Consider the following 18096-nt stretch of genomic DNA (forward strand, 5'->3'; position numbering starts at 1 on the left):
ACTAGAGGGCGATAATGCAACACATAGCTGGTTGCCAAGCGCCAATAAACACCGAAGTAAACCCTCCTGCGCATTATTGTATTTATGTTCCAAACTTCACCGTTATAACTAGCCGTCCGAAAGTATGATACAAGGTTTGCTTTAAATTGTAAAGAAATCTGTTTTAATCACTGTCATAGTGATCTTATTCTGTTAGTAAGCTGACATATGTATGTGTCCCCTTCTTGTCTAATACGCACAATCTGCTAGCATTGTTAGCCTGACAGCTAGCCTCCTGCAAGAGTGCAATGGTAAAGTTGTTTCAATTGGTGAGATTTTGCATTTAGGATCGTTCATGGCAACTCGGCACCCCTTCACAGACACGGACACTTCCGATGAAGCAGTGAGGGCGACGTGTGATGATGCCACGGCGTGCAAAAGGTGAACTTTGGTGAACCTGCACTGCCTGCTGTAACTTTGCTATTATTTTTCATGATGTCTGCTTTTTAGGTTCGCCATTAGTAAAGGCTACTGGAAAGATCCTTACATCCAATATTTTGTGAGATCTATTGGTGAGCGGAAGGCACCCGAAATCAATCGAGGTAAACAATGCTTCCCATGATGATCCAGCGACTGTCACGTGATCACTGTTTGCCATTGTCTTATCTAACAGGTTATTATGGCCGCGTTAAAGGTGTCAATCATCTCCTTGATGCATTTATAAGGAAAACAGAATGTGATTGTCAAATCATCAATCTTGGTGCGGGGCTGGACACCACCTTCTGGAGACTTAAGGTCAGTTTGCTAGCCAACTGTGTGTGACATGATCATCATAATCATCTTCTGCAAGCTTTGAAGTGATCATGGTGTGTTTGGAACAGGATGAAGACCTTCTGCCCAATAAGTATTTTGAAATTGACTTTCCTACTGTTGTGGCCAGGAAAATCCACTATATAAAGTAAGCTAACCAGCTTATATTTTCATTTGTATTGTACAGGTTAATACATTTGTATGTTTTTAATTTACCTAGGTCCAAACCACACTTGTCCAAGCCCATCATCGAAACCCATTCAACAGATTCCTTGCTACTAGGTAAAGTTTATGATGATGTCACTGTTAGTTTACACCTAATGTGCATTTGTTTCCTCAGACGCCCACAGCCTTGACTCCGATCGGTATTGTATCATCGGCGTGGATCTTCGAGACGTAGCTACCTTGGATGAGAAGTTGAAAAAGTTCCATCTTAACCCAGAGTATGTGAGCATGAAATGTGGGTTTCATCTTGATACTGAAGATGAAAATGTACGATTCTAAACCGTGCCTTCTTCTGTTTTCTAGGTTGCCTACATTGCTGCTTTCAGAATGTGTGCTGGTTTACATGACGCCCACTCAGTCCTCCAATTTAGTTCGCTGGGCTGCCGACACCTTTCACACTGCCATGTTCATCAACTACGAACAGGTAACATTCATGCCGAGATAGTTTGATTTACAAGTGCCCCGATAATCCAAAGGTTTTACGTGTTCAGGTGAACATGAGCGACCGGTTTGGCCAGGTGATGATTGAGAATTTGCAGCGGCGGCAGTGCACGCTGGCTGGTGTAGATGTATGCCGATCTCTGGACTCTCAGGTAATTTTATGAAATGTAACTTCTGTATAGACACAATTAAAAAGCTTTACACATAAAAATTGTTTGCAGAAGGATCGATTTCTCAGGTCCGGCTGGGATCACGCCGATGCTCTAGATATGGTGACGGTCTACAGTTTGCTTCCACAGGATGATGTGGCAAGGTAGTTTTTATCTTTATCTCATCAGACCACAGGATTTTCTTTTTTTTTTTAACTGTAATTAGAAATATATATTTTTTTCAATATTGCTCTTATTTACTGCAGAATCGAGCGATTAGAGTTCCTCGATGAGAGGGAACTTTTGCAGCAACTCCTTCAGCACTACAGCATCTGCTGGGCCACCAAGGACAGGCACAGTCTGGGTAAAAATATTTTTTTGTCTTTAGCTCATGTTGTAACCCGACCAACGCCGTATTCTGTTTCATCAGGTTTGTCAACTCTGGCGTTTTGACTGGAATTTCTCCACGTCATTGGATGAGTAGTTATATGGAAAAGGAGACATTTATCATCTGTGCATCATTGGATTTGTTCTGCCGGCTTTTCATCAAGCCATTTGTGGGCCAGTGCAGACAAAAACAATCAAACCTCTTTGCATGTCATTTGTAAGCCAACTCATCAAGGTGGAATAGTTATAGAATGTCTTTTAAAAAAACAAAAAAAGTGCCATTTCCTTTATTTATTGATGAATTGCTCACCCCTACTCCTTTCCATAAATGCTCAAAGCAGAACGGAAAATACGCACTGTACTTCTGGATTTGCTCGTGTTATTTTAATACCATGAAATTGAATCTATATTAAATATCTGAATGTTGTCAATTGAATAATTCGTTTTCTGTATTTTCCCCACATTTACTCTGAAAAAAACATAGCTGCCCAGTGTCAAACAAGGCATTGTGTTATTGTAAAGTTAAAAAAAAAAAAAAAAAAAGCACTTATACAAACTAGAAAGGACAAACTTAGGTTACACAAATTGTACCTGTCTGCTAATACAGAAAACATTCACTCCCAATGTACTTAAATCCTTAAATCTGGTAAGCATGCATAGACCTGTGTCAATTCTCAACAATTGATTGATTTACATTTCAGTAGTTAGTCTTAGAATACAAACAAATATCAAAATAAAAAAGTCAAGATAGATACTTAGCCACATGACATTTGTGACCATTTCCATGCAAAAGGACAATAGAAAAACACTACAATGTAGGATAAATTAAGATTAGTAGCACAAAATGTCAAATTAAATGAGTGCAACTGTCCACTAGAGGGCGACAAATGACAATTCCATAAAGAACAAATGAAGTGGGAGCCAACAAAATAGGATTTCTTTCTTGATACGGTCCACAAGTGTGTCTCAATCAGATTGTACATTTTATAAGTGCTTTAACTCGATGATATGCAGTTAATGATTTTTCCGTTGATCTTTTTAACAATTGAAAAAATGAAAAGGAAAACTTGACAAGCAATTTTCTTATTGCTGCTCGCCTCTCAGCATTCACACAACAAAATGTCTCTTGCAATTCCTTACTTGGTTTTTTTTTTGGAGAAGGGGGGTATTTAGCGGGAGGAGTTGGAACTGGACCGGGACTGGTGGCGACGGCGGACAGGTGATCGAGACCTACGCTGCACTGGAGAGCGTCGCCTTGGCGACCGGGGAGACCTGAAAGAAGAGTGACATTTATTTGAAATGCCGCTGTGGGTTGGCGTGCGCACGACCCTGCTGCCGTTCACCTCCTCCTCATTCGAGGCGGAGATCGTCGCCACATCGGGGGTGGAGGTGGCATTCTGCGGGGAAGCGAAATCCTCCGAGGTGGGGGCCGCACTGTCGGAGTCAGGACGGCTATGACTGTAATCTCCTGACCGTCAATCTGCCCTGGAAGAAAATACCAAAAATGAAATCAGCTCAACATTCAAATCCCACCACGGCCATCTTGTACCTCCATCCATGTGTTTGAGTGCCTTCTCCGCTTCCTCGGGGGTCTCAAACTCGATGTAGGCGTAGCCCTTAGACAGATGAGGGTGAATCCGGTTCATGGGCATGTCAATCATCTTGATCTTGCCGTAGGTGGAGAAAATCTCCTGGACATGTTCCTTCACAAAGCAAACAGACACTTTGATAATGATTAACTCTTTTATCCTTTACTTAACTGCCAAGTCATTACGAATAAACCTTATGACATCATTTGTTGGTCACACATTGACAAAACAACCACTTTGATTCAATATAGTCTTCAATTACTAATGTATTTGTAAAAATGAAATAAAAAAATAAACATCCTGACTCCTAATGTACATGCATATCTGGTTTGAGTAACCTTGATGACATTTCTTGTCAGCCGGCCCAGGTAGACCTTGGTAGGTTTTGAAGCGGGACTTCTCCGTCGCCGGTCCCGATCCCGATCGTCTTTCTTGACCACTTTGGACCTGTCGTCAGTGAATAGTCATCTCTGTTAGTTTGTCCTATATACACGAAATCTGATCTTTCTGTAGTTTGAATACAAAATACAACAGGGCATTTTGTACTTTGAGGGGGAGCGCCGTCTGTTTTGTCGTTGTCGGTTGGGGCTTGGCGAGGACGACGACGATGAGGATGAGCGGGAGCTCGAGGAACCGGAGGAGCTTGTGGATGAGCTGGAACTTGAACCCGAGCCGCTACTGGAACTTGAACTGCACCAACAAGTGGGAGGAAAATAATTTTGCTCACAGGTACACAGGATGTTTTAGTTGATATAGTTAAGAACTTCATGAAGCATGTCTGACCTGCTGCTCCCACTTGAACCACCGCGGCGTGTTTGGCTTTTCACTTTGCCCTGATCTTTTTCAGCCCCATCTTTTGAGGCTGCTGATTTCCGTTTACCTCTTTGCTTACCCTTGTCATCCCCCTTTTTGATTGGCGAAGGCACACTGTTGGATTACAACTCTGATTAAATTTCAATACTGAAATGGACCACTGCATGTCTCAAATTAGTTCCAAACATTTACTGCATGCAGACAAAACTGCTCGAGAGAAAACTACCGTTAATGTCAGTTATTATATAAAATCAAAGACAAGGCATAAAACTCAATCGACAGAAATGTTTTGATACATTTGACTTAAAGTTAAAACATGATGACAAACTGACTACCAATTGCTTTCATCCAACGTTTGTATCTTATGCTCGCAATAACTAAGTACTTCACATAAACTTAATAAACACTTCAGATGCACTCACATTTGTAAATCAAGACCCATTCCTTAATGTGATGCGATTAGTCTATATATTTCTCTACGAGGAACAAAATAAAGATATTAGCTTTTTTGTTTATATCCTCCTACGTGCGACAATAGTCGCATTTTGATGACGTAACAACTACAAACCCAATCAGAATTATAACGTAAAATTATCCCTCAGTGTGTTTTTTCAGGAAGAATATATTCGCTAAAACAATGTATTACTTAATTTATGGTAATGAAGACGTAAACCACCATTACTTAATTTAATACTCTTGTGTTAATGATGTTTTAATACTAATTATAAGAGGGTGCAATGAGTATTTTTCTCCTTACAGTAAACGATGAGGTAATACATTTGGAACCTAACAATACAAAGTCACTTTGGTTTATTAACACCCGTTATTATGCCTGACAACCTTGGCAGGTTCATTTGTAAAATCCAAAGATCCGATCAGCATCTCATCTGCGATATTAAGACATTGCTTTTTGTTGTGGGACTACCATGTCTCACACGAAGCCGGCAGGAAATGCTCAAGAAGAAGCAACCAGCAAATCATCAGGTTCCAAAACACTTGCTCTGACAGTCTGCTGTGCTGCAATCGGAGGCACCTTCGAGTATGGATACAATATATCGATCATCAATTCTCCCACCATCTACATCCAGACGTTCATCAATGATACCTACACAGAACGCAGTGGGTCAAGCTTGGCGACCACTCACGTGACTCTGGTTTGGACTCTTATAGTATCAGCTTTCCCACTGGGAGGTCTCGTCGGGGCCCTTCTTGCTGGACCAATGGCAGTGCGCTTCGGAAGGAAAAAGTCTCTTCTCTTCAATAACTCATTTTTGCTCCTAGCGTCTGTTTTTGTTCTGCTGTGCAGAGTTGCAAGATCATTCGAGATGATCATCTTGGCTCGGTTCCTGGTGGGGATTAATTCAGGGGTCAGTATGAATGTCCAGCCAATGTACTTTGGGGAAAGCGCCCCGAAACATCTCCGGGGCGCTGTGGCGTTTTCATCTGCTGTTTTCACGGCCTTTGGGATTTTCTTAGGTCAAGTTGTGGGACTGACGGAGGTGTTGGGAACAGAACCTCTCTGGCACTACTTACTCGCCAGCAACATGCTTCCAGGGTTAATCCAGATGCTGACGCTACCCTGGTTCCCGGAAAGCCCTAGATATCTTCTCATCGACAGGGGGGACAGAGAAGCGTGCTTTCGGGCACTTGAACGACTCCGTGATGGCGGTAATCCAGATCTGGAGATACAGGAAATACTAGAAGAACAGCAAAAGTATTCCGATCTTGGCTCTGCAGTTTCTGCAAAAACACCCTGGTCACTTTTTAAGGATCCTGACCTACGAGCTCAACTCCGGACTGTCATGGTGGCGAGCAGCGCCATGATGCTCTGCGGCAATGACTCCATCTACTTCTACGCGTCCTACATCTTCCTTCAGGCGGACGTCCCTGCTGATAAAATCCAATACGCCACTATCGGCACAGGCGCGTCTGAACTGACGGCTTCCATCTTGAGCAACCTCTTGATCGAACGAGTCGGCCGCAGGTGTCTCCTGGTTGGCGGCTACACTCTTATGTCGTGTTGGTCCATCGTCTTCACCATCGCCCTCACGCTCCAAAAACAAGGAGTCGAAGGAATGCCTTACCTCAGCATGGCGTGTGTGTTCGCCTACATCCTTAGCTTCGGCTTGGGCCCGGCTGGGGTGACCGGGATCCTGCCTGCGGAGATTTTCGACCAATCAGCTCGTCCGGCGGCTTACATGGTCGCCGGATCGCTAATGTGGCTCAGTCTGTTCTTAGTAGGAATGATTTTTCCCTTCATCGTCAAGAGCTTGGGTAGCCTTTGCCTGCTGCCATTCTTAGCTGTATGTTTACTGTCGGCCGTGTTTTTGGGGCTCACGGTCCCGGAGACCAAAGGCAAGAGCCTGGCTGAGATCACAGAAGAATTCGATAAAAAGAATAAACGGAAAATACGGGCAAAAGGATTGGACGAGCCAACGGAGGAGTTCAACATGCAAGAGGAAGTCACCAGCTTCTCTTCCTTACCAGAAGGTCTTGACCTTGAAGACTGAACTCAGGGAATGTGTCTTAAAGTCTTGCTGCATCACAATCATTTTCAATTTATGACCTTATAAGGGACGTGTAGCAAAATCAATGTTTTTAATTTAATCGTATGCTGCATATTCGCAAAATTAGGGAAAGATGCCCTTGAGCATGTTTACAGAAACTCAGCCTCATTTATGATTCGCACTTTACTAAAATGATCACGCTCCACTTTTTTTCGTGCCATTTGTTATTTAAGAACACCGCGTACTTGGTTTTGCGTAATCATTTACAGCACCAAAGATTTTACGAGTTTTCACTTGAACGAGCAGCGACGCTCAAGTTAACAGAGTTCGAAATACATCCGTGCAAAATAGACGCTCCTTTTTGTATGTTTTTCTTCTCAGGCTGTTAAATTATTTCTGAGCGGAACGTCAACTCTGAACAAAAACAAACAACCCAAGTTTTTGTTTATGCATGATGCACATCTCTCTACTTTTTGTCAATATTGTTCCTGCCAAAGATATTTATCCCCCCACCACTTCCTATTTCCTGTGCATATATAATTAGTCATTTAATTTCTACCTTGTGCAAATAAAACTGATATCCCGAAGCACTTTTTGCTTGATTTACTTTGTGACTTTTCTTGTTCAAGTCAAATTGGGTTACCTGGACCTTGAAGGTCATCACACAAGCCATTTAAGTTCTTCTTAAGCTAAGTTAAGCAACACTGTTTATATGTAACCACCCAGCATTACAATGAACTTAAATCTTGGCCCGCAGCGATAAAATATTAAACTTGACCTGAATACTTAAGCGATTCCACCGCCGACACAAAAGACTTTGCTCCTCATGTGGGTCGTCATTTTTTTTGTCGTTTGACTAGAACGTTCAAAGTCCTAGCATGCCGGCGGGAGCTGCAGAACAAGACAACGGCAAAGCGTCGAGTTCCAAAACGCTTGCGCTGACCGTGTGCTCGGCCGCCATTGGTGGCACCTTCCAATATGGATACAATCTTTCCATCATTAATTCTCCCACCAGTTACATCCAGATGTTCATCAATGATACCTACACAGAACGCAGTGGGTCAAGCTTGGCGACCACTCACGTGACTCTGGTTTGGACTCTTATAGTGTCAGCGTTTTCACTTGGAGGTCTCCTCGGGGCTTTGCTAGCCGGTCCAATGGCGGTCCGCCTCGGAAGGAAGAATTCGCTACTTTTTAACAATTTATTTTTGTTTCTTGGGGGGTTATTTTTTCTTCTGTGTAGGGTCGCCAGATCATTCGAGATGATCATCTTGGCTCGGTTCCTGGTGGGGATTAATTCAGGGGTCAGTATGAATATCCAGCCGATGTATTTCGGGGAAAGCGCCCCTAAACATCTCCGGGGCGCTGTGGCGTTTTCTTCTGCTGGCTTCACCGCATTAGGGATCTTCTCAGGTCAAGTTGTGGGACTGACGGAAGTGTTGGGAACAGAACCTCTCTGGCACTACTTACTAGCCAGCAACATGCTTCCAGGGTTGATCCAGGTGCTGACGCTACCCTGGTTCCCGGAAAGCCCTAGATATCTTCTCATCGACAAGGGGGACAAGGAAGCTTGCGTCCGGGCACTTGAACGTCTCCGTGGCGGCGTAGCTCCCACTTCAGAAATGAAGGAGATGCTCGAAGAACAGCAGATGTACACTAATTCCAAATCGACAGGAGCTGCCAAGACACCCTGGTCGCTTTTTAAGGATCCTGACCTACGATTTCAACTCCGGACTGTCATGATGGCGAGCAGTTCCATGATGCTCTGCGGGAATGACTCCATCTACTCCTACGCGTCCTACATCTTCCTTCAGGCGAACATCCCCGCTGATAAAATCCAATACGCCACCATCGGCACAGGGGCATCTGAATTGACTGCTTCCATCCTGAGCAACCTCCTGATTGAACGAGTTGGTCGCAAGTGTCTCCTGGTTGGCGGCTACGCTCTTATGTCGTGCTGGTCCATCGTCTTCACTGTCGCCCTCACGCTCCAAAAACAAGGATTCGAAGGAATGCCTTACCTCAGCATGGCGTGTGTGTTCGCCTACATCCTCAGCTTCGGCTTAGGCCCGGCAGGCGTGACCGGCGTGCTGCCCGCGGAGATTTTTGACCAATCAGCTCGGCCGGCAGCTTATATGGTCGCCGGATCGCTCATGTGGCTCAGTCTGCTCCTGGTGGGGATGATTTTTCCATTCATGGTCAAGGGTCTGGGTAATTTTTGCTTGCTGCCGTTCTTTGCTGTGTGTTTACTGTCGGCCGTGCTTTTGGGGATCACGTTCCCTGAGACCAAAGGCAAGAGCCTGGCTGAGATCACGGCAAAGTTTGATAAAAAAAATGGACGGATAAGAGAGCCTGGTGAGGAAAGAGGAGGAGGTGGATAAGTTATGATGAATCTGGTTATTGTGATACAAATTGTCAAAAATTAATTAAATTAAACTAATCTTTTGAACAATAAACTCCAAGACAGAATGAATGAAATTATTGTACACTTAAATGAAAAACAATAAATACAAAATGTCAACTTGGCACCGTGCTACCAGCTGGGAATAATTTTTATATTATTTGATGGCAATAAACTGTCTAACTAAGCAATTTATTGAACTGTGTTCATTTTATTGGACGTAGCTTGGAAACATTGCCACAATGCCAAACATTTCATTTTCCTTTTCTAAACTTTTTCCTGTCGCTCACAAAACAAACAAAATTGAACTCAGTCAAGCCTAATACAATTTTGTATGCTATAATGAGTTTTAAAGAAGAGAATGAATCAAGTGTTGCAAGAACGCACCTGCAGAATTGTCTGCTCGTGAAGTGCTCATTGCTGCAAGAACATTTTGTCAGTCACAAGTGCTTCTCTATGATAGGACACTATAATGAGTTTTCCTTGGCAACCACAAGTGGAGTTCAAAATACAGGTAAGAGCCATGAACTATAAATGCACAGCCTGTGTTAAAGAGTACTTAGTTGCTATAGACACCCATGAGCTAATGGACTCTATCAGAGAAGTCTTAATTTAGAAATGTTAATTTGGAAATGAGACCAAAAGGATTGGTGTGGGATTATCACAATAGACAAATAAATACACTTTAAAACATACAACTATTTTAAAAGAATGATCATGAGTAAATGCAGTCTGAATGAATAAAGATATAGAAACATAATTTTATATTTTATTTTAGTGTTTAAATATCGCTCACTTTTCTAAGAGGAAGGCTGCAGGGCAAAAATACACGTACACGTACTGCACTGGACTGGTAACCTTGTAATTGATGGTTGGCACCTGTTTTGAATTGCACTGTCGCCACCTTGTGGTAAAAGTTTGAAATAACATGTTCATGTGTCTGTTTTAGCATGGCTGTTAAAAAAAGTGAGTTTATATTTATTATTATTTTATCATATTTATATTCATATATTGTTATCATTGTATTATATTACTATTATTATTACATTTGTATTTACATGTCCTATTTCATATTTTAGAGTTATATTTTATATCTTGTATTTTTATTTTATATTTTATGTTTTATATTTTATATTTTATATTTTATATTTTATAGTTTTAGCGTGTCCTTTAGACTTATACCGCAAGAGGGCGACAGTGCAATTCAAAACAGTGCCAACCATCAATTTACAAGGCTTCCAGTTCAGTGTGCGTATTTTCGCCCCGCAACCTTCCACAAAAGAAAAGAAAAGAAAAGAAAAGAAAAGAAAAGAAAAGAAAAGAAAAGAAAAGAAAACAAAACAAAACAAAACAAAACAAAACAAAACAAAAGAAAACAAAACACACTTTCTTAAGAGCCATGCAGCAGGGCAAAAATACACATTTATGTTTATATTTGTTTTGCAAGCTGTTGCAAATCAACCATGAAAAATAAAAATCTCTTCTGAAGATAAAATCACGTTGGTGTGCAAATTGAATTGATTGATGAGTGTTTATGGCAGCATTCGAGCACCCTCCAATCATAGTTACTCATAACGTGGACGTAATCTCATTTCCCAATCTACCTAGTGTGCTTCAACAAAAATAAATATAAATTGCAAATTCTGATTTCTCTTCTGGATGCCAAATAGCATATAAGGTTTGCACTATAATAATATGCATACAACACACACACACATACACACAACACAACACAACACAACACAACACAACACATAAGCAACACATAAGCAACCACAATAGGAGATATTATTAAAACCCAGTTTTCTATGTTCCTTAAGTCACCACGGCAACCCTACTAACAGACGAAGGTAGCTATGCAACCTCCATTTACGATACCATTTTGATCTCATTAGTTGTGTCTACATTCGATTTATTTCAGCTAGACGTTTATTTTTATTTGTTTTATAGCTCTTCCAGGACACAAGAATGTATTCATTAACACCATCTTGTTTCATCTAACACAAAAGCCTACTTCAAGAGTCATTTGGCAACCCGTGGGGCTTTTCATTCTCACTTATTTCCCGAAGGCTGAGCCAATGAATAGGCAAAAAGATACTATGGACCATGTAAGGGAGGTACAGCAATTTCTCACCGCAGACAATTTCATTTTTTTCCTTTAATTCTCTTTTTATATTCTTGTTACATGAGTCAAACCACACCTTCCTACACATTTACATGAGATTGGGCCGACACAAGCTGACTTGTGAGCGGTGATACATTTTTATTTTGGTCAATATATCGTCATGATGACGTTTTGTTCATCTGCACTTTTTTTTCTTTCTAAAGAAGCTTTATTTCCCCCGAGTGTCTTTTTTGTTGGAACTTCAATCCCTATGCCTTGCAGGTGTTTGGCATGGCTGCAAGTGACGACAATAAGAGACAACCAAATAATAAGGTGAGGTTGAGGTTGCCAGTGGGAGGGCAAAACATTCACTTTTTGTGACTATTGAACCCACAAGGTGGAAAATACAAAGTCAAAGCTTGGTTCTGATATATTTGTGGAAATATATTGTGAATCAAGCCCATATGGTAAGTACACCTGGCACGGACTCTGAGAAATGAAACATGAGAGTGTAAGCGTGTCAGATGCCAGCGAGCAGGTCACGACCTCCTGATACGGTTGTCACCTGTAGAGTTGACGGGAAAGGACAGCTTAAATAGGAGAGCAGCGGGAGGGAATCCAGGCCGATCGTTAAACATAATACAGGTTTAAGGTTCTCCAGTAGCGGACTTCCTCTCGGCGCTATATTTGTTTCATTGATTTTTTTTCTTGAGTCACTCAGTCTTTTGGAAGCACACTAAAAAAAAAAAACTTTCCCAATAATAGAAAGTCACAGGAACCGCAACAAGCAATTTTGCAAATGAAATATGCTACCTATTATGACCATTATTAATATTGCATTTAGATATATTGTCTTTCTCTCATAAAATATTCAATAGTTAGTCTTCATTCTGTACTCCACAATCAGCGGACTGATATTCATTAAGAACAAAATGATTTTCAAAAGTAACCTTATTTTCTTCTTGGTGATTATTAATCAGAAAAAAAACGGCATCATCCTCAAAATATGAATAGTTTTAATCAGCTGCCTTCTCTCCAGGATATAAGACAGTTGCAATTTATAGTCTGATTTAAAGTATCATCACATTCTTAACTAGAGCGTTTTTACATCTCCTCCTTTCCTGGAGATTATCTGCATTTATATCCATATCATTGTAGTCCCGGTAAATGGGCTAATTTCAACAACACAATAAATAGGATGCATAAAGTGTTCTATTTTTTTTTTTTGAGTCCTGGAGTATTTTGACAAAAGCATTTGAACTATCAGTAACTGTGGAGCATTCTTATGATTAGAATCTTGAGTCATTTGCTGGTTAGATATTAAAGCTGTCTTAATAAAAAAATAAATTAAAATTGCTGATGGGCAAAACGGGATGATCCGGATTGCAATTTTCCACAGTAATGTCCGTCGGATGATGCACATCAGCAATTGCGATTCTGTTGATGCATGTACATAACTTAATAATTGATATCATCATCTCATAATGCTGACATAGGAAATGAGTGAGCCATGCAGAAGAACCACAACAAACCAAAAACAACCCTAACATGCTTCTTGCCTCGTCTCGTCTACTTTTCTTGGAAAATGAGTTTTAACCTTTTTAAAAAGCGAGGTGCTGTTTTTCTTGAATTGCTCTGAATCATGTGAAGCAGACATGAAGAGAAGCAAGAGGAGAACTGACAACGACGCTGGCAGATAAAACATGACAGCGACTTTTTCCCCTGCGGTAATGAACCACCTTCAATACTGGACCTTTAAGCTTCAAGCGAGCAAAAGAAATTCTATGCAAGCTTATTTAAAATAATTGCTGAAGCTACTAATGGACAAATAAGAACATTTTACTTTACTTGAATGCACAAGGGTAAAAATTAGAAGTAGATTTATAGCTAGCTACCCATTTCCTCTTTCTTTTTTGCTTCCTAGTCAGCCTCAGTTTATTTTTAGAGCGTTCCGGGAGGGAAATCAAAAAGGGAGCAAGGATGACACAATCCCTTATAGATGGGTGGATGTGAAGAGGAGGAAAAGGACGAGTGGGAAGCGTGGGCACATTCGGGTTCGGGTTGTTGCTCACTGGAATACTGACAGCTGTGCTCACAAAAGACGGACACGGCTGGTAGAATCAATAGCTCACTAAGTAGGAGACTTGATTACTTAATTGGACCACTCATGACTTTATTCAATTTTCTTATGAAACTTTGTTTTTGCTTGGCCTTACTGTGCTCCTTGAGAGACATTTTGCTCTCTCTGGGGTAAAACGTTCCGTTTTGTTCTCGCCTGTCAAGCGTTTGGTGCTAAGCAGATTTGGTGTTTGCCTGATGAAGATGAAATGGAGTCGGTCTATGCAGAGGATAAAGAATGTATGGCTGTTATTACTATTCTAAGTCTTGATGAAAACTGCAAATCAAATGTTTCTGCCTGATGATTTATTCAAATAATCCAATTGACGTCACCAGCAAACTCATTTGCGATCCTGCTGGTTGTTAATTGTCTCGCATCATTCCAAAAATGTCCCTGAAGCAAAACTATGTTGAATTAGACATAAGGCCATCAGAAAGATGATACTATTGCAAATGGCCATTTTGTGTGAGTTGCCAATAGCAACAGCTTTTGTCATAGCCGTTTTCCATCTGAGCCACACAAAATTGGTTATCAGCATCATCAGCAGTGTCAAGCGAACACCTGGAGCCTCAAATATAAAGTAAAACCGAGAATAGTGACACTTGAACCCGAGCTGCTACAACATTTTGAAATGACAGAAAGTGGCTTTTTGACAACACTACCCTTTTAGTTTCTTTATTCCAGCGCTTGAAGGAGAAATAAGTGACAGACAGAAGAAAGCACTCGGGAACATGCTGGGTCAGGTCAATAAATTCAATGAGAATTTTTATTTCAGGTGTTTGACAATTGCCTCAAAAACACATCACTGAAAAGAATACAAATAAATAAAAGCAGACTGATCGCGATATACAAACACACAATGTTTTTTTCTCCACTATTCAAAATAGAAGATACATCTTTACAACCTGTACAAATAAGACACTTATTGTTCATTGTACATTCAAATGTGTGTTTTTTTATTTGTTTTTACATCACGTATTTGAACAAACACTCATTTTGTTGCCTTTTTGGGCTTATCTCGAATTTTAACGGCACAAAGAAACAAAAATTCATTTTAAACAGCCAGTTAACATTTAATCGAAGCAATTGACGATCAAATACGATGCTACAGCTAAGTAGGTGCCGCTAGGTCTTCTAAGCACATCACTTGCTGCTGCTAGAAGCCATTATTATCATCACATCATCACGACATTGTGCTTTACTGTACACTGGCTGACCTACATGCTACATGTCGGCTCCACTATTACGTCTTCTCGGCCTTCGACGTTGGGTGCTAGCATTAGCTATAGCGTTTTTTTTTGCTACCGTTAGCTAAACTATGGATTCATTTGTCATGTCATCTAGAAAAAAAACACGTGTTAGGAGAATGTATGTCAGCGGGAGTCGCGTCCGTTTGATTTAGCGAGGATCAAGGGAACAGTCCGTGCTGTTTTTTTTTGTTTTTTTTTTGCTTTGTGTTCACTGAGGTATGCCTGGAATGGGATTTGCTCACCATACAATGAAAGGGGCACCACCAAGAGAGCATACAGCAGGAAAAGCAATTTCAAATACTATTTCCCCCCCACAAGGCTTCATCGTTCACATAGTGGCGATTTTTATGGATCCCAAACAATTGTGGATGGTTGTTATCCCAAACAGCAGGGGGGGGGGGGAGTGTTGACTTTTGATGCTTTTAGAAGTTGTCCACACAGGCATCATTTCTTCGCAATTTGAACAATTTTTCACAGAAGCTTTTGTCCCATCAATTTTCTATCACCTTGTCATGCCTTCATATTTTATTTAGCTTGCTACACAATTGTAAACATTGCTGTGTCAAGTTTCAGGTTGAGGATCTGCATTTATTTAGAACTCTTGCATATCTCTACGTCAGTTCCCCTGACGTGAGGAGGCAACTTTGGGGTTAGGGTATCAATAAATTTGATGGCATATTGGTGATGTCATGTAATCCTTCTGCTAAACTACACTCGGTCCAAATCGGTTGTTATTCATCTGTCCTTGTCACCGACAGTCTCGCTCAAAGTGTTCCGTCAGGGATACGGCGGACATCGTCCATCACAAAGTACCCAGATCAGTGGTGAAGAACCCCCCCTCCTTCTTTTTCCTCCTTCTCAATCTGTGGGCTCGCCAACAAACGGCAGCCACCAGCAGCATCACGACACCGATGCAAAGCAACGCCACTGACACCACTTTGGTCTGGAGCAGATTGTTGAAAGTGAACGTCACACCCGTGCCCGCCATCCCGATAACCAGCGAGATCACCCCGAAAGGGAACACGCAGCGATACCAGGACTTTTCAGTGCCGCCCGTCGCTTGAGCCAGCCGCTCCAATGTCGGGTGAGACTCCGGAGGTTTGACGTCTGCTCCATCCACACTTGCGGAGCTGTTGAAATTCTGGTTTTCAGAGTCCTGGGGTAAGGTGTTTGCCTCGCTGCCGTGGCTGCAGTCCAGGTCTGGGTGAAGGACCGAGGCAGGGGGTTGGCGTCCGGAGGAGCAGCCCATCTTGGAGCCAGCGTCCTTGGGGAACGATGCAGGAACGGGGGGATCCTCTCAGCGTGCGTTAGTGACTGATCGCTGCCGGAGCTCACAGCGCTACGACTGTCTGTGTCACTCTTGTTCCTGTTGTTGCCCTCGATACTTGCCGGCATGTGCCTGCAATTTGAATGAGCGGAGATTAAAATAAAAACACAAGGCTGAAAGATTTTTTTTCATGCTGGAAAGCATATTTGCATTAAAGTGGACTGAGCAGAAAACAGTGAGGCGACGGAGTTATTTTTAGCTCCAAACACACATGCACAAAAGCCCCAAAGAGAATCCACTCACCCGATTTCGTCACCATCCCTCAGTCCGTCACGTCTTCATTGCAGCCTCGTAGCACGAGCTGCAGCGTGCGTGTGTGCGCATCAGTGTTGCCATTGTCCAGGAGTCTATATAATCACAGATGAGAAAGGGGAGGGGCTTATCGGAAACGGTAGACATTTTGCAGCCACCCGATAGGCTCGGAAAGCCGAGAGGTCTCGGGAAGGACGGCTTTGGGTGAAGTTAACAGCCGAGTGCTCTCATTCAGTGGTGCTGGTGCATTATTCAATTTGAACATGAGTGCTATGAGAAAGGGTAGCACACGCAGATGAAATAAAATAAAAAATAGACATTTATTGCATTCAGACTGGAAAAAAAAGATAAAATAATGGGACAACCACAGAGACGGTGAAAAATAAATGTGGCAGTTAATTTGATCAACATTTCATTTGTGATCATGTAAACAATATAAGCACTGGAAATGAATCTAAAATCAAACTTTTTTATTTTTTATTTTGGCAGTTTTGGTCCTCCCATCTTAATACCTCTTAAATAAGGCAAAGATGTTATTTCCGATTGATGTCGCTTTGATTAGCTGGGAAAAACCCTGCTGTGCTACTGCATCATTTTAACACCCATTCGATTGATCTCATTTGCAATATACTTACCCAACATAAGAACACACTCTGCTATTGCATTCCACCCCCCTCCTAATCTCCATTGTGTGCGTCATTCCCTGCATGACACCACTACCAACCGCCATGTGTGACATTCCCAAATGCAATATGTGCCCATGTTTATCACGCCTCTCTCCTTGACGGTGAGACACATTAGGCAGCCTCCAGGCCTCCCCTGGGAGACAGTGGATGTGTGTTTTATTCCTCAGCGTGGGTGTAGATTCAACCTGACTTTCCTCTTATTGTGAAGCACAGGAAAAATATTCCCATGCCTAGGTTCTGTTTTATTTCCCGAGGTTTCGTTTTAACAGAGGCCTCAGAGGAGCATCTGCTTAGGATGAAGTGATTTTCTATAATGGCTTGATCGTCAAATATCTACTACAAATAGTACATATAGGGCCTGATTTACCAACATCCTACACAGTGGGCATTTAATTATGTGTTTGCGCTAACAGCACCGTTGGTGCTTGTTGCGCATAACTGACTAAGAATCGAAATAGCAGCTGCTAAATTCTCAACAGATGTTAACGATGATGGAGACGAAAGTGATGCAAACAACAGTTCATTTGACTGTACTCAATTACTAGAATTATTTGTTCTTTATAAAGATTTGTTGGAAAGATTCTTTCACCAAATCTAGGAATTTTTCCTTCAGTGATTATTTACTGAAGGATGGTGTATTCTTTCTTTGTTTATATCACATAGGCAACCACAACAATGAATGCCAATGGAAGATCTGCAAGGAGTTATGAGACGCGCCTCGCGTCAGCCAATCAGCTTCGTGAGCGTCTTACGTGACGTATAGCGTCAAGTAATGGCCGATGTCACGTAATACAAAGTCACCTAATGGCCGCCCAAATACCGGAAGTGTTAAAGATCGCGGCAAAATATGATAAATACAAGAAAAATACAGTTAGGAAAAATAGTAAGAAAAATAAAGTTATGAGATGCGCTTCGTGTCAGCCAATCAGCTTCATGAGCGTCTTACGTAACGCACAGAGTCACGTAATGGCCGATGTCACGTGATACAGTCACCTAATGGCCGACCAAATACCGAAAGTGTTAGAAATTGCGGCAAAATATGATAAATACAAGAAAA

At 41.7% G+C, this 18096-nt stretch overlaps 4 protein-coding genes and 1 long non-coding RNA gene across 8 annotated transcripts; 3 read left to right on the forward strand and 2 right to left on the reverse strand.

Moving 5' to 3' along the window:
• The first annotated feature begins 16 nt into the window (after positions 1-16).
• lcmt1 (leucine carboxyl methyltransferase 1) lies at positions 17-2427 on the forward strand. Of its 3 annotated transcripts, none has more exons than XM_037279087.1 (12): positions 17-134; positions 360-420; positions 490-581; positions 653-774; positions 861-937; positions 1010-1071; positions 1130-1232; positions 1318-1438; positions 1506-1607; positions 1677-1768; positions 1871-1968; positions 2035-2427. In XM_037279087.1, the coding sequence occupies exons 1-12, from the start codon at positions 125-127 to the stop codon at positions 2055-2057; spliced, it is 963 nt and encodes a 320-aa protein (XP_037134982.1). In that variant the 5' UTR covers positions 17-124; the 3' UTR covers positions 2058-2427. The 3 variants fall into 3 exon arrangements, with proteins under 3 accessions (XP_037134982.1, XP_037134981.1, XP_037134980.1); XM_037279086.1 differs by having other exon boundaries at positions 31-134; positions 327-420; positions 1680-1768; XM_037279085.1 differs by having other exon boundaries at positions 33-134; positions 327-420.
• Positions 2428-3134: 707 nt separating this feature from the next.
• Positions 3135-4942, reverse strand: LOC119138781 (RNA-binding protein with serine-rich domain 1-A-like). The gene is made up of 7 exons (XM_037279090.1): positions 4816-4942; positions 4364-4507; positions 4127-4270; positions 3919-4027; positions 3541-3694; positions 3335-3476; positions 3135-3263 (listed from the first exon to the last, which is right to left on the reverse strand). Exons 1-7 carry the CDS (start codon positions 4833-4835, stop codon positions 3161-3163), a joined length of 816 nt encoding a protein of 271 aa, XP_037134985.1. The 5' UTR covers positions 4836-4942; the 3' UTR covers positions 3135-3160.
• Positions 4943-5671: 729 nt separating this feature from the next.
• On the forward strand, positions 5672-7487 carry LOC119138776 (solute carrier family 2, facilitated glucose transporter member 11-like). 2 transcript variants are annotated; one of them, XM_037279080.1, is made up of 2 exons: positions 5672-5760; positions 5870-7487. In XM_037279080.1, exon 2 carries the CDS (start codon positions 5938-5940, stop codon positions 6901-6903), a length of 966 nt encoding a protein of 321 aa, XP_037134975.1. In that variant the 5' UTR covers positions 5672-5760; positions 5870-5937; the 3' UTR covers positions 6904-7487. The 2 variants fall into 2 exon arrangements, with proteins under 2 accessions (XP_037134975.1, XP_037134976.1); XM_037279081.1 differs by lacking the exon at positions 5672-5760 and having other exon boundaries at positions 5943-6061; positions 6163-7487.
• A 212-nt stretch (positions 7488-7699) lies between these two features.
• On the forward strand, positions 7700-9496 carry LOC119138777 (solute carrier family 2, facilitated glucose transporter member 11-like). Its single transcript, XM_037279082.1, has one exon. It carries the CDS (start codon positions 7779-7781, stop codon positions 9279-9281), a length of 1503 nt encoding a protein of 500 aa, XP_037134977.1. The 5' UTR covers positions 7700-7778; the 3' UTR covers positions 9282-9496.
• A 4767-nt stretch (positions 9497-14263) lies between these two features.
• On the reverse strand, positions 14264-16532 carry LOC119138393. Its single transcript, XR_005101143.1, has 2 exons — positions 16345-16532; positions 14264-16173 (listed from the first exon to the last, which is right to left on the reverse strand). It is a non-coding gene; the product is annotated as an uncharacterized LOC119138393 (long non-coding RNA).
• Between the last annotated feature and the right edge of the window lie 1564 nt (positions 16533-18096).

Source organism: Syngnathus acus, chromosome 19 (assembly GCF_901709675.1).
Source record: "Syngnathus acus chromosome 19, fSynAcu1.2, whole genome shotgun sequence".
Lineage (NCBI taxonomy): Eukaryota > Metazoa > Chordata > Actinopteri > Syngnathiformes > Syngnathidae > Syngnathus > Syngnathus acus.

Excerpts from the sequence above, each read along its gene's own strand:
- lcmt1 (XM_037279085.1), top strand. Across the intron at positions 582-652 it reads GGCACCCGAAATCAATCGAG|GTTATTATGGCCGCGTTAAA; the intron begins GTAAACAATGCT and ends CTTATCTAACAG. Across the intron at positions 938-1,009 it reads AGGAAAATCCACTATATAAA|GTCCAAACCACACTTGTCCA; the intron begins GTAAGCTAACCA and ends TAATTTACCTAG.
- LOC119138781 (XM_037279090.1), bottom strand. The coding sequence starts at position 4,835 with ATGGGTCTTGATTTACAAAT. Across the intron at positions 4,508-4,815 it reads ATGGGTCTTGATTTACAAAT|TGTGCCTTCGCCAATCAAAA; the intron begins GTGAGTGCATCT and ends GTAATCCAACAG. Across the intron at positions 3,477-3,540 it reads ACTCAAACACATGGATGGAG|GGCAGATTGACGGTCAGGAG; the intron begins GTACAAGATGGC and ends ATTTTCTTCCAG.
- LOC119138776 (XM_037279080.1), top strand. The coding sequence starts at position 5,938 with ATGCTTCCAGGGTTAATCCAGATGCTGACGCTACCCTGGTTCCCGGAA.
- LOC119138777 (XM_037279082.1), top strand. The coding sequence starts at position 7,779 with ATGCCGGCGGGAGCTGCAGAACAAGACAACGGCAAAGCGTCGAGTTCC.